General features: G+C 39.7%; 1 protein-coding gene across 3 annotated transcripts in view; it reads right to left on the bottom strand.

Moving 5' to 3' along the window:
• CENPE (centromere protein E) overlaps positions 1–14,421 on the bottom strand; it is an 80,292-nt gene that overhangs the window by 19,509 nt on the left and 46,362 nt on the right. For 2 of the 3 annotated variants that reach the window (XM_075543973.1, XM_075543975.1), the window contains 8 exons: positions 13,964–14,122; positions 13,509–13,790; positions 11,088–11,378; positions 10,386–10,544; positions 8,340–8,447; positions 4,729–4,947; positions 2,075–2,272; positions 979–1,182 (listed from right to left, as the gene is read on the bottom strand). In XM_075543973.1, coding sequence (XP_075400088.1) covers positions 979–1,182; positions 2,075–2,272; positions 4,729–4,947; positions 8,340–8,447; positions 10,386–10,544; positions 11,088–11,378; positions 13,509–13,790; positions 13,964–14,122 — 1,620 coding nt within the window. The remainder of the gene's footprint in view (positions 1–978; positions 1,183–2,074; positions 2,273–4,728; positions 4,948–8,339; positions 8,448–10,385; positions 10,545–11,087; positions 11,379–13,508; positions 13,791–13,963; positions 14,123–14,421) is intronic. The other variant, XM_075543974.1, reaches the window with a different exon arrangement.

Raw genomic sequence — 14,421 nt, 5'->3', positions numbered from 1 at the left:
TTAATGTCCCCAGAGGAAAGTAAAGTGTCAGAAAGTTTAATTTGAAAACAAAATGCAAAAATAAACCTCGGAAGGAGGAATGTCAATCTAGCATCCTATTGGCTAATTTCATATACAACAAGGTATATAGAAAAGGCTGCTTCAGAAAGCAGAAACGAACATTCTGACAACTGAAAAGTAAAACATATGAACAAATTTATCTCAACCAACTGTCCTCAGGAACAATGATTAAAAATCAGTTTTGTACCCCAAAGAAGAAAGACATTATAAGGGGCTTCAGAAAATTCACTTAGAAAAAGGAATGAAAAAGTCATGGAATTTCCCTAAAAATTTTTAGACGCCCCCTCATATTATTAGCAAGAAGCCCAGAAACAATAGTAACTAGTCAGTTGTCAGTTCTTCACAAACAGCTGCTAATACCTGTATTCCTGAAATAGGCCCTTCTCCTTTTGTCTAAGGTGACATCCCATCTACTACCATTCCCGTTTCCAAACTCATTTGGTGCCTACTGCTTCTTTTTCATTAAGAACAAAAATTCCTCAGCGTCCCTTGGCAATGAAAGCCTTTTGTACACAGTCCTTAATCTAAGGTAAGTGCAGGGTCTGCGTTTGCAGCCCCGGGACCATTCCGGGGGGGCAGCACCATCCACTCCAGAAACGCCTGAGGCAGCCAGGGGAACAGGCTGGATTCCTACCCAATCAGTGAGGAGAGAAGGGCACGTTGCCCAAACGAGCACAAGCGTAACAAACAAACTGATTAGCAATCACTGTGTTACCTTCTTTAAAAATACAAACTGAGGAGCATCTAATCATCTTGAAGTATGATGTCTGAGAGGAAGAACACGCGAATCTTCTACATAGAGCATATAGGAATATGTTAAAGAAACGTTTAAGTTTAAGTTGCTCTAAGTCCATTTAAGAATCAGAGAAGTTATAGCAAACAAACAGAAGAAGCCGCACTATAAAAATGGCTACTTACAATTATTCTGTTATTATAGAAGTTATTCACTTGACAAATCCTATCGTTTTCTTTTTGGAGGTCATTTTGTAGTATTTCTATATCAAAACCAGCAGTTAACCATTCTTCCAAAAACCGGGTCATTTCTTTCCTCTTTTCTAGTACTTGTTGAAATTCAGTCTTTATGCTGAGGAAACCATCTTCTGAAACGTCTTTGAGAATTTCCTGTGTGAAAATGAACATCAAATCCCCTGAGCATTAAGACAGTTTTTATTGAAATACTACCTACACATGTCATTAAAAAGGAGAAAATTCTTCGCTGAAAATTCTTCCTTAACATTTTGAAATAAACTAAAACTAGAAATAATTCTAATTTGAAACTGTATTCTAGTTACTTGTATAAAAAATTGGCAATATAGACTAAGTGGAAGAGGTTTTTCTAAATTTTCAGTTAGAATTAAGATTTATCAGAATGATAAAACAAAAATTACAATATTGAAGTGTTTCTAGATTTGGATTTTCTGGTAGGTACATTAAAACAGAAGTCCTGGTAGTGTAGTGGTTATGTGTTGGGTTGTGATCCACATGGACAGCAGTTCAAAACTACCAGCAGCTCCGTGGGAGAAAGACTGGGCTTTCTACTCCCTTAAATAGTTAGTCTTTCTCGCAGGGAGCTGCACATAAACAGTTACAGTCTCGGAAACCCACAAGGGGTTGCAAGGGGTCAGCACTGAGTCAAGGGCAGTGAGGTTGGTTCTGGTTCGGTGCACAGAGGAGAGCTTACAGGCAGGATGGAACTTGGCAGTCAACCTCACGGCTGAAAACAGTGAAACACTCCATGAGGAGATGTTACAACAAGAAAGTCTGTGACGTTTGGAAATGACTCTCAAGTTCCATAAATTCCCGCTGATAATGTTGACCAGTTTCTCTGCATCTGTGGAGGTGTGAAGGGAGGAAATCCAGTACTTGACACTCTTTCTGTCTGGCGGATACCTTATGCTGCAACCTACTTTCAGTTTCTAATAAATGGAAGTGGCTTGAGCTACATGAAAGGTACTTTCCTACTTGGAAAAAAAGCTTAAAATCTATGTGAGTTTGTATTTTAAATAAATTATACCTCAATATGTAGATCCATTTTCTGGCTTAATTTGAGATCCATGTATTCGCTGGATGGCAAGTCACAATCTTGTTGAAGGTGCTGCATTTTAATTAGCAGTTCATTTTGCTTTTCCACTTCATCAATGAAATCTACTTCAAGCTTATTGATGGCTTCATGGTGTTCCTCCTTTATCTTCACAATAAGGCTTAACACATACTTACAGAAAAAAAAAGCAACCAACAAATTGGGAAAGGAAATTTTTATCAACTTTAGAGGATGTTTTGAACTCTCAGGATGTGAGGTGGGATGGTTCTTTTGACTACCCATGTACCCTTAATAGAGAAAGAAATGACTTCTAATCTATGCCCAACTTCCTTCTCTTGGCGTCTGGGGAAAACAACCCCCTACCTCTACTTTCACAACCCCGATCTGCATCTCCTAGATGCTCTACACGTCCTTCAACTTCATTATAGTTAAAATGCAACACGATCCATTTTCCCACTACTGATTTCTTTTGCTCCTTTTTTTAGTTAATGCCAACATCTATCACCACCAGGATTTCTCAGCTAGATACTTGAGATTTATTCTCAATACACCCTCCTCCTTTCCACTTTCACAGGCAAACTAGAGGGTATAACATGCTTCAAGTCTTGCGTGGCTTCAAGGTGACAATCTTTTGAACTCCCTGCCCTAAGCCCATGGATCTAAGGAACAAGTCCTAGATCTCAGAGAGGCAGGATCTGTGGAAGGACCTCAGGCCAGAGGGGCACTTTATCTAGAGAGTACATACTATCCCTACTTGTTTCCATCCTTCCTCAATTAAAAAAAAATAAATCTGGTCTCTTGCTCACTATTAAACTGTTCTGACAGAGGTCACCAATGACTTTTATAATTAACATTTTGAGGACACATTTTCGGTCCATATCCTGAATGTCTGCAACATTTGTTGCCACGGAAGATTCCTTTCTGACATACCGTATATACTCAAGTATAAGCCGACCCGAATATCAGCTGAGGCACCTAATTTTACCACAAAAACTGCATTAAAAATGTGCTGCAAAACTTGGTTTACATACGGGTATATATGGTATGTATTTCCTTCCACTGATGAGCGATGCCACTTTCAGTGCTTTCTTCTTAAGTTTTCCAATCTCAAAACAATGCATTGCCTCCCCTCCCCTCCCCCACTCCTTTCTGGTATCTAGTGACTCTCGAACATTTATTTTCTCCAGAGTTTTCTTTTGTGTCTCTATTATATTTTCTGGGCGAGCCTCTCCCCATGCTACAGTATCCAGCGCCCGCTGCTGAGGGAGCACTAGCACTGTAGTGGGCTGTGTGTGGGGCAGCCCAACGCAGGGTCACCACTCCCAACCAACCAGCTCCGCCTCTGGAGAGAGCAGGCTTTCTGTTCCCTGTGGGAGCTACCGTCTCAGACACACACAATGGCAGCTCTACTGTCCTGCAGGGTCGTCATGAGTCAGAACCAACTCCATGGCAGTGACTTTGCGATTCTTGGATATGCTGCTGAGTCCCAGACATCAGATCCACAATGACATGCCTGCCAGGTTCTCTTCTTGAATATTTTAACATAGGCAAGTCAATTTCAAAACATACCAAACTAAACACCTGATCTCCCCTGCCTCATCAGTTTTGCTCCTCTTGGTTTTTTCTTTATCTATGTTAATGGAAACTCTATACCGTTTCCAATCTGGGACTGGCCCTGACATCTACTACCAGTGATGTGGACCTTAACTACCAGTTTAGGTCGTTAAATGTCTCTTTAATCCATTTCTTCCTCCCTTTTCTACTGCACTTCCCCAGTATTTCTGACAGAATAACTCAAAGATGAAACAGTCAGTCAGTCAATCAAACCAGTTGTTGAGTTGATTCTGACTCACGGCAGCCCTGTGTGTCGAGTTGAACTGTGCTCCACAGGCTTCTGGATAGCTGTGGCTTTATGGAACAGATCACCTGGTCTTTCTTCTGAGGCCCTCTGCGTGGGCTGAAACCCCCAGCCTTTTGGTATCTTAGCATCTACTCGTTTGTTCCTTTTATAGTACTAACCCAAGTCCACTGGGATCAAGATGATGCAGACTCACCGCCAGCCTACAAAGGGGTTCTGAGACTGATAATCTGTATAGGGGCAGACAGCTTCGTTTTTCTCCTTGGGAGTAGCTGGTGAATTTGAGTCTCCGGCATTGTGGTTAGGTCAGCGCCCACCCCAGAGCACCAAGTCACCTCCAGTAGCAATTGGTTGTATTCCTCCCACTACTCTTATCTATCCAATCCCCCCCCCCCCCATCATCTACCAGTGAACTTCAGGGGCAGCTTCTGGCTTTCACTACAGTCACAGCTTGTGTAACTTTTTATGTGATATTTCACAGGAGTGTATTTCTATCACTGCACTTATTACATGGGCATGTCAGCCTCACCCACTGAACTAAGAGACAGCACTTATTTCTATGTCCCGAGCAATGGCTAGGCTCATGTACGGAGCTCAGGTTTGCACGATAAATGAACAGGTACTAGGTGCACGGAATCCCTGCACAGGGCATAACTCAGAGGTAAATACATTACTATCAATATGCAATTCCCAAAGCAGAACCGAAATATATTTGAATTTATTACTTACACTTAGACATTTATAAGGCTATTACTCAAAATGGTGGTACCTTAAGTTTCTCCATGATTCTATGGAATTCTGTGGAACATCGCTGGTTTACAGTGAGAAGTTTTTGAATCTGTTTGGTTTGTGAATACGGAAGTGAAAGCTTTGCTTTTACTTTAACCGAAAGCTCTTTTTGGATTTCAATTTCCTTTTCCAAATCAAGAGACAACATATTCAAGCACTCATATCGAGTATCTATCTCTGAGTATTTCTTCAGAAGTCCCTAAGGAAAATAAGAATTAAATGTTCAATAAATTATCTCAGTCTTAGAATTATAGTGAAATTTATACTTTAAAATTTAATAAATATAACAATAACAAGAAACCACCATTGTTTTCATGTATTTCCTTTTTTAATCTTTTGCTTAGGCATATATGCAGACATACAAATATAATTGAGATTATAGCTTATATCATTTTATAAACAACTTTTATTGATTACTTTTTATGATATTTTAAAGGACTACAAAATCTACGTTTGAAATCGGTTTTTGCTTAATAATATGCAAAATGGATAAATACTTCTACTTGTTTTCTACATCATTGGTACATACATCTAGATTTTGCTACTAAATATTATCACACAGGGATGTTTAGTCACAAATCTTTTATTTCCAATAACTTTTAAAGGAAATATTCTTTAAAATAAATTTATTAGATCAAAGACACTAGCAATTTGACTAAGGAAAAATAGGCTAAATTATTCTTACAAGGGAGTAACTTGACAAAATGAAATATTAAATACATCCCCAAACATATGTACACCACCACCTCCACCAATAACAACTTAAGAACACCTGGCTTGAAACCAAGCACCTCACGGCTATTTTAACTTGTATCTTCGTACTCTCTATCATTACTTCATTCCTCCTGTATCAAACTCTGAAGCTCGGTGCCTCCATGACATTACACTGTTCTTATTGAACCCCTAAGAACTAGTTTTTCCCAACACTGTTACCTGATTAGTCTAATTTAATCCTTCCAATAGCTTTGTGATGCTTTCCTTCTTACATTCTCTGTACACACAAACACACACACACACCTACTTTGAATTACCTTATCTGATTTAACCAAAGAGAGCTCTTGTGGCATAGTGGGCAAGGTCAGTGGTTCAAAGCCACCAGCTGTTCTGTGGGAGAAAGATGAGGCATCCTGCTCCTGTAAAGATTTAGCTTAGGAAACCCACAGGGGCAGTTCTACTCTGTCCTATAGGGTTGCTACAAGTCGGAACTGACTCAATCGCACTAAGAAGTTGTGTTTGATTCAACTAATGTGCACTTACTCTAGTACAAGGACCACACAATTTTAATTACTATAGCTAGACTTAAAGTCCAAACTCACCATCACTGAGGTGATTTCAACTCACAGCAGCCACCCTACAGGGCACAACACACTGCCTCTTTGAGTTTTTGAGGCTTTCACTCTTTACGGGAGTGGGCAGCCTTGTCTTTCTCCCCAGGACCTGGAGATCAGCAGCTCCTGATGCCCCAGCGGCTCTATAAAACTCTCTAACCTCGTCAACCAAGAACATCTGTGACTTGAGTGGACACTGAAAAGTCTGAAGAGAAATGAGTAAACTCAATCTAGCATATACTGTGGCTTACAGCAGAGTATTAGCTTATGTCTAAAGTAGGTAATGTGAGTTAATGGATATAACAAGTGTCTACAAACCAAACTGCCTATTGGTCAGTGTGTACAGCCACTTCACACATTTCCATTATCCTCTTAGAATCGAGTTTTCTAACCACAAGCCAGAGTCCAGCTTCTGCCTCTGCCACTTACTGACTGCAAGTCATTGAAGGCAACTGCTCAAGTACAGAGCATAATAGTTAGCACATCATTAGCTTCTCCGTTTATAGGGTCTTACTTATATCTGACCATCATACACATTACATAGATAAGGGGGTCCAAAAAGTTAATAGGAAATTTATAAAGTTGATTCCTACATAGACAGACATGTCACATAATAGTTTCTAATATAAACTTGATCATTTGCTATTATTTGAAGGAAACAAAATTATACTTATAAAATGTGTCTATAGCCAAGTTTTAAAGCAAGTCTGATATGGGCCCAAATCCTGATTTTCCCACCTACTACCTGTGTGACGTTGGGTTAAATTCCTCTCCAAGGTCTAGTTTCCTTCTTTCTAAATGGAGGAATAGGAGCTCTCATGAGACACAGCACCCGGTTATCCCACGATAACTCATTCAGACTCTTCGTGACCCCACGTGTTCCAGAGCAGAACCCTTGGTATCAGCTCATTTTTTCCACTCCCTCCCCAAATCCCCTCCCTCACAAGCCCTTGATAATTTATAAATTATTATTTTGTCATGTCTTACACTGTCTGATGTCTCCGTCACCCACTTTTCTGTGGACTTGGACTTTTTAATGAGTTGCCAGATGTGCTCTTTTCACCCCCAGGAACTTCCTGGGATGTGGCAGGCACTTATTGACCCTTAGCTCAAAGCTCAAATGGGCAGGAAGGTGGCAGGTTTATGATAACACAAGGGACAAACGCGTGAAGTTCAAGTTGTAACGCACACACTCCCCCTTCCTTGCTGGTGGGTCTATTCTGACTGCTTGTAATCCTATAGGAGAGAATCAAACTGTTCCACGGGGTTTCTGAGGCTGTACATCTGTAAGGTAGCAGACCGGCTTCTCTGCTGGTGACTTAGCTGGTGACTTAGAACCACATACCTTCTGGTCAGCAGCCCACCACCTAACCTACTACGCCCCCCAGGGATCCTGCAAGGTGCTACAATGATGTAATAGCAGCATTCTTTGTTCAGGGTCCTAAGCAATTGAACAAGGGGCTTCTGACACCGATGACTTTTGTGACTTTAGATCATTTAAAGCAAAGCTAGTTGCTGCTCCCTGCCTCGCATCTTAGGAGGCATCCCGTTTCCGTTTGGAGCAGTCCTGCAGAAGCAGTCCTTTGTACTCTTAGAACATGCGCACTGGATGCTTGACTGCCGTCAGAAATGCGCTCAGTAATACAGCCACACACAGCGGAAACATATCCCACTCTTTGAGCATCTTATATTCTAGCAGCGGGGCGACAGCAAGCCCTGTTGGCTTTACCCCCAATAAGTATTAGGAATTCAAGCACTATTCACTATTCCCACTGCTGCCTTTCCGAAGCAAGCACCAGCACCTCTGCTTGTATTATTGCAATTACGTTCTTCCTGCTTCCACTGTGTCTACTCAACCCAACAACCAAAGTATCCCTTTAACATGCTGTCGTGTCTCCTGCAGTGAGAACCCTCCAGCATCTCTCTACCTCAGTGTCAAAGCCAGTGCCACAGCCTGCCCCTGCCTGTCAACTCCGACCCCAAGTAGCACTACCCCGCTCCCTGTCCCACCCTAGTCAAGCTCCTGCCTCCAGGGATTTGGACTTGCTGTTCTCGCCACCTAGAACGGTCTTCCACCAGGCCTCAAACTGCAATACCCTGCCTGCTGTTTGTAAATGCATACACACAGACTATTAATGTTTAAAAAACATTAAGAATTATCTATTAATCCACGGGAGTTGCATTGATTCTTTTAAGCTTTAGAAAGCAATTGGAAGGGTACTTATATTCTTTTAAACGAACTAGGATTCATTTAAATACTCACTTTGATCCTAAAGCACTTTTCTCTGAGGCTTTCCATAAGGTGCTCTTTTCCATCACATGGTAAACTCTGTTCATATCTTGTTACTTCTCTGTGGGTCTGTGGGTCCTGCTTCAGTGTAAAGAAATAAATAAGGTTTCAGCTACAATTACATTCACAAATGTTTGGTCATAGACCTTTACTGTATTTTGACACTGTTTCTATAATAGAATTAAGTTCTATTCTTGTTACTAAAGCTCATGTTAAAAACAGCAAGCAAATTGATAGACAGAACCACTTAGCCTATCAGCGAGTCACCTGAAACTCACTGGGAAAAGTAGTGGGAGAACCACATATTTTTCAGAGAGAGGATTTGCCTAACCATCTTAATTGTTAATTAGGTTTCAGATTTATTTCTAGCTCCTAATCTTCCAAGTCTCTGCACTGTCAAGATCACGGCCAGCCGAACAGACACAGTGGCTGCAACAATGAGCTCAAACATAGGGAGGAATGGAAGGGGGGCACAGGACCAAGCAGCATTTCATTCTGTCTTACATACCCAACTGGCTCGACAGTAGACAGCAATGACAACAACAAACGCCCTTGCAAAACCATCAACACCGTGTAGGATGCTCTAAACCACTGTGAGCACCCCGGTATACAGAGTTCACTCTGTACTCTGCATGTTTAATAAAAGTATTTTTCCCCCTCTTATCTTGCTCACTAGTTGCTAAAGGAATGCTTGATTGGCCAATAAGTATTTGTTGAATAAATTAAATCACTTACAAATTTTACTTAGAACCAACATAAAGATGAGTCTCAAATGCCTGAAGTTTTTGTGGGATGGCAAATGAACTATGAGAATGGAAAGCTGTTTTATATACAGATCTCATATAACTTTCTGAATTTTCTTTAGATAATTAAAATTTTAAAGCTCTATGAATCTAGATATTAATAAACAACGATACTGGAACTTCTTTGCAAACTCATTTTGCCTCTTGTCATTCTAACTTCATAATAAGCACTAGACCTCTTGGGCTCTATCATGCAGCAGGGAAAGGGGACTACTTAGGGCTATGCTCTTTAAGACCTTAACTCTTCAAATATTTACCCAGGGAAAATAATGCTACCTCATTGAGGACAAGAAAGAAGAAATGAAAAGGTAAAAAAAAGAAGACATGTTCTCAAACTGATTGGAATAATGATTCTTGATATCATATGTGAGTTATAAGGTAATAAAACAGTTCAAAAATATCTCAAGGTGAATCAAAGGACTAGAGTATTAATTTACTCATTCCCCTTTTTCTAATATGTACTAAGACAAAGAGATATATTAATGAAATAAAGTTTTTAGGAGTTAAAAAGAAAATCATGCTCTCTCTTGGTTTAATTAAGCTTTAAAAAACAGATTTACTTAACAAGTCTTTTGAACTTACGAGGCCATCTTTGAAAAACACTATGGCTTCTTTTAAAACTATTTCTTACTTGTATGAGCATTATAGCAACAGATTTCCCACTATTTTCTTTTATTATCATTTACTGTTTGTAAGTATTTTTAGAGGGGAAAAAACGCTGTGAATCTTTAAAAAAAGAGTAATTCTTATGAATAGCTACTAGTCAGGGGAAAATTCTGAACTCACTCTAGCTATAATTTCTTTTAAGGCTTCTCTGAATTGGTTTCTCTCCATTTTGAGAGATGCTTTTACTCTCTTTAGCTCATCTCTTTCCTTAGCTATAATTTTGATTTCTTCACAGTTTTCATGAAGTTTCTTAGTCAAATACAAGTTTTCCATTTCCAAATTTTGCATAGATAAATACTGGGACTCAAATTGATTCTTCAACTGTTCCATTTCATTCACTTTTTTCTTAATTTTACTGATATCTTCTTTCAGTTTAAGAAGTTGAAGTTCTTTTTTCTGAAGTTCTTGGATCTTGAGATAATTATAGACAAGTTAGAAGTCACACAGAGTTCCTTCAAAGGAGGAAAATACTGGTTTTGTGATATCTGTACTTCTCATTCTGCAAATCATTCTGGACAGTGACACTGAAGAAAGCCAGATCAGTACATACCCTTTTCTGTAATTCATCTTTTGATTTTTCTAATTCCTTTTGAACAGTTGAAACCTGGGCAGTCTTTTCTGAAACTTTTCCTTTGTACTTATCGAGAGTGTCCTGCTGTTCTTTTAAATACTTGCGAGCCGTTTTCAGTTCCTGCTGTGTTTCCAGATCCTTTATTATTAGGAGAAATGGAATAATATAAACACCAATTTAAAAACATCAGTTAAAAATCATCACCACAAAAAGCCAAAGCAAAAACCAACTTCAATTCAAACAGCTGAGTGGGATGTACAGCGACAGCTTCTATCCCGAGTGGTTGCCCCTCAGTTCTGCTCCCGCTTGAATCTGCCCCTCGCTCTGCTCCCTTCATCTGGTTTGGACGTCTTTCTGAGTCAACCTCACAGCAAGAGCACCCCATTCTTATGCTCAGTATTCAAATAGACAGGGAAATCCAACTTAGCCAATGTCTTAATGGGAATTCCCTTTAGCTTTTTGGGCACCACAAAAAATGCTGCCGTGACCATTTAATTTTATCCAAAGGTGTGAACATATCTTGCTAGAATAAATTACTAGCAGCTGTATGCTGTAGCAATTGCATGTGCTGAAAGATTGCAATAAGAGATTGTGAAACTCCTTCAAAGGTTATAAAATGCACAGCCTCACGGAGAGTGTGAAAAGCAGCCTGGTCACCGGGGAGGAGGAGCGCCCACTCACCCTGGCTGCGCCTCCTCGCAGGCTCGCCTGGAGGCACTGGAGCTCCAGTGTGAGCACTTCCTCCGCTCTCTTTAGATCGTCTCTTTCCTTCATCACACTCTTCTTTTCTTCCAGATTTTCGTGGAGTTTCTGAGCCAAATTTAAATTCTCCATTTCTATTTTATCCAGAGTCAAGCTTTGGGCCTTTAGTTGTTTCTTCAATCGTTCTACTTCAGATACCTTTTTCTGGGCCTCACTGACATCTGCTTTTAACTTCTGAAGCTGGTGCTCGTTTGCCTTCTGTTCTTGGAGCTTAAGACAACCACAAGGAAATATCAGGGAAGAGAGCGTTTTTAAGCAAAGGTTAAAAAAACAGTTCCTAAATGACTGACAGTAACCTTTCTATGTCGTTCTTAATAGCTTACATAATTCCAGAGGATTTTTTTCCTAAACTTATGTATTTATAGCTCAACTCATCTCGAATGAATATCTCTAGGCAACTGTAATCCACATTATTAAATAGAACATTTCTAGCACGCTCTGCAAGAGGTTCTGGCCTTTCTCATCCTAGATCACTGTCACGGCTACTGAACTTAAGTGGAATGCTAGCGTGTGCAGTGCTGGGTCTGGCCTTGACCCAAAATAATACCTCTATGATTCACCTACGCTGTTATAAATCCCAGTAGTTTGTTCTTAAAAACACATACACATAAAAATCACTAGGTAGTATTTGTTGGTAGAAATTCGTCAGAAAGCATTTCAATATTCAGTAGACAGGTAGTTGGCTTTTTAAGTTTTTGCTATTATGAATAAACCTATTGTGAACAGTTTTGTACATTTCTTTTGTGGAAATATACATTCCTTTTTCTGAAGTACACACTCAACCAGAGGAACTACTGAACTTTGAGAGGTAGTTTTTCAAGACAGTGAAACCGTGTGAGATCCTCAAGGGCTGTGAGGTTCAAGTCAGTCACAGTACACTCCAATGAAAGCTTACTCCTCCCAGCATACCTTTCCTGTAATCCAGCATACCTTTTCCTGTGATCCAGCATACCATTTCCTGTGATCTAGCATACCTTTCCTGTGATCCAGCATACCATTTCCTGTGATCTAGCATACCTTTTCCTGTGATCCAGCATACCTTTTCCTGTGATCTAGCATACCTTTTCCTGTGATCTAGCATACCTTTTCCTGTAATCCAGCATACCTTTTCCTGTGATCTAGCATACCTTTTCCTGTGATCCAGCATACCTTTTCCTGAAATCAAGCATACCTTTTCCTGTGATCTAGCATACTTTTTCCCGAAATCAAGCATACCTTTTCCTGTGATCCAGCATACCTTTTCCAGTAATCCAGCATACCTTTTCCTGTAATCTAGCACACCTTTTCCTGTAATCCAGCATACTTTTCCTGTGATCTAGCATACCATTTCCTGTGATCTAGCATACCTTTTCCTGTGATCCAGCATACCTTTTCCTGTGATCTAGCATACCTTTTCCAGTAATCCAGCATACCTTTTCCTGTAATCCAGCATACCTTTTCCTGTGATCCAGCATACCTTTTCCTGTGATCCAGCACACCTTTTCCTGTGATCCAGCATACCTTTTCCTGTGATCCAGCATACCTTTTCCTGTAATCTAGCATTTGACATTTCGAGGTCCTTTTGCATAGTTAGCATTTCACCTGCCTTCTCAGAAACAATCCATCTGAGTCTATCGATATTTCTCTGGTTCTCTTTCAGACGCATGTGAGCAATTTTTAGCGCCTCTTGCTTTTCTAGATCTTTTATTGTCAGAGAAATCTTATGAATAGAAACATATAAGACTATTAGCCATCTCTTTTTTAATCTTAATGCTAATTAACAAGAAATTTTAATAAAAGAGATACATTCTCTTTGTGAAGATAAACTTAATTTCTACTCTACAGCTTTTTTGCTGCTGGAAAGTTCTAGGGTTTTCCATTCCCTGCCCTCCCCTCCCTGTGCCCTAAACCCTACTGTCCAGTGTTACACACACTACACACAGACTATTCTGCAGCTTGCTTTTTTCTCCCAGAGTAATCTTGGGCTTTGGGGTCATTCAAATCTATTCATTGTTTTTACATGTTGCACAGTAGGTGATCTACAATGCGTGTTTACCCAGTGTTCTTGGGATGGACATGAAGGCTGTTTCCAGTTTCATATTGAGAGCCACCGCAATAAACGACCTTGTGCGCTGTGTTTTGTTTTTTCCCTTCTATATTTTAACAACTGAGTCATTATATATGTCACCTAAACTCCACGGAGAAAATGTTAGCTTCAATTTCAAAATTTTTCAAGAATACTGATTTCTTGTCCTAAGTGATTCCAGTCTTGCCAAGAGCATTACACATTTTCAGAGAAGTGTTCATTCTTGTACGAAAAGCCACCTTCTCGAGCTAGGAAGAGGGGCAGACGCTACTCACTTTGGTCTCCGTGTCCTGCAGGCTTTCTCTGAGCTGGTCCCGCTCCTTCCGGAGGGCCTCCTGCCCTCGCCGCAGGCCGTCTTTCTCCTTCGTGGTCGAGCTCAATTCTTCCAGCGTTTCATGAAGTCTCTGGGATAGCTTTGCCTTCTCCATTTCTATACTTTCCAGAATCAAGTTCTGGGTCTCTGACTGCTTCTTCAATTGCTCCATTTGGTATATATTTTCCTTGAGATCTTTTTTCACCTTAAGAAGTTGATGTTCTTTCTCCTGAAGTTCTTGGAACTTGAGATAATCAGACAACAATTTCAGATATAGGCAGATGTAGACAAACCCTTAAATAATGGTTTCTAAATTGCATGAGCAAATCTCCTCTGGGCCTCAATTTTGAGTTAATTCATATCCCACTTCATTACATAAAACTTAGTTCAAACTCTTAGTCACTAAATATAAGTTACCTGTGCTTTTAAGGAAGCGTTTGAATTCTTCAAATCCATCTGCATGTTTGATATTTTCTCTGTCTTCTCTGAAACAATCTCTCTGAGTTTATCAATAGTTTCTTGGTGCTCTTTCAGATGCAGATGAGCAATTTTTAGTTCCTCTTGTCTTTCTAGTTCCTTTAGGGTTAGAAAAATTTGGCAAATCAAATCATGAAAGGATATCCTTGAGTATCTTAATGTTATGTTGGTATTATAAAGAATAACAAACTAAAAATATATTCAGAGTAATATAATTCTAGCTGTATACAAAGATATAGGGTTAAAAATAAAATAGTTCCTCCATTAGCAGGCCTTGCACTCCCTGCTTTCTAAATCACTTTTAAACAAGTTCTCTAACAAAACCTCATTTAAAATTCTATTTTTTTAAGGTGCAATATAGCAGCCCATAGTGTGAATTAGCAACATTTTTTTTTAAA

This window comes from Tenrec ecaudatus, chromosome 3 (assembly GCF_050624435.1).
Source record: "Tenrec ecaudatus isolate mTenEca1 chromosome 3, mTenEca1.hap1, whole genome shotgun sequence".
NCBI lineage: Eukaryota > Metazoa > Chordata > Mammalia > Afrosoricida > Tenrecidae > Tenrec > Tenrec ecaudatus.
This window is presented reverse-complemented; position numbering and strand designations above follow the sequence as displayed.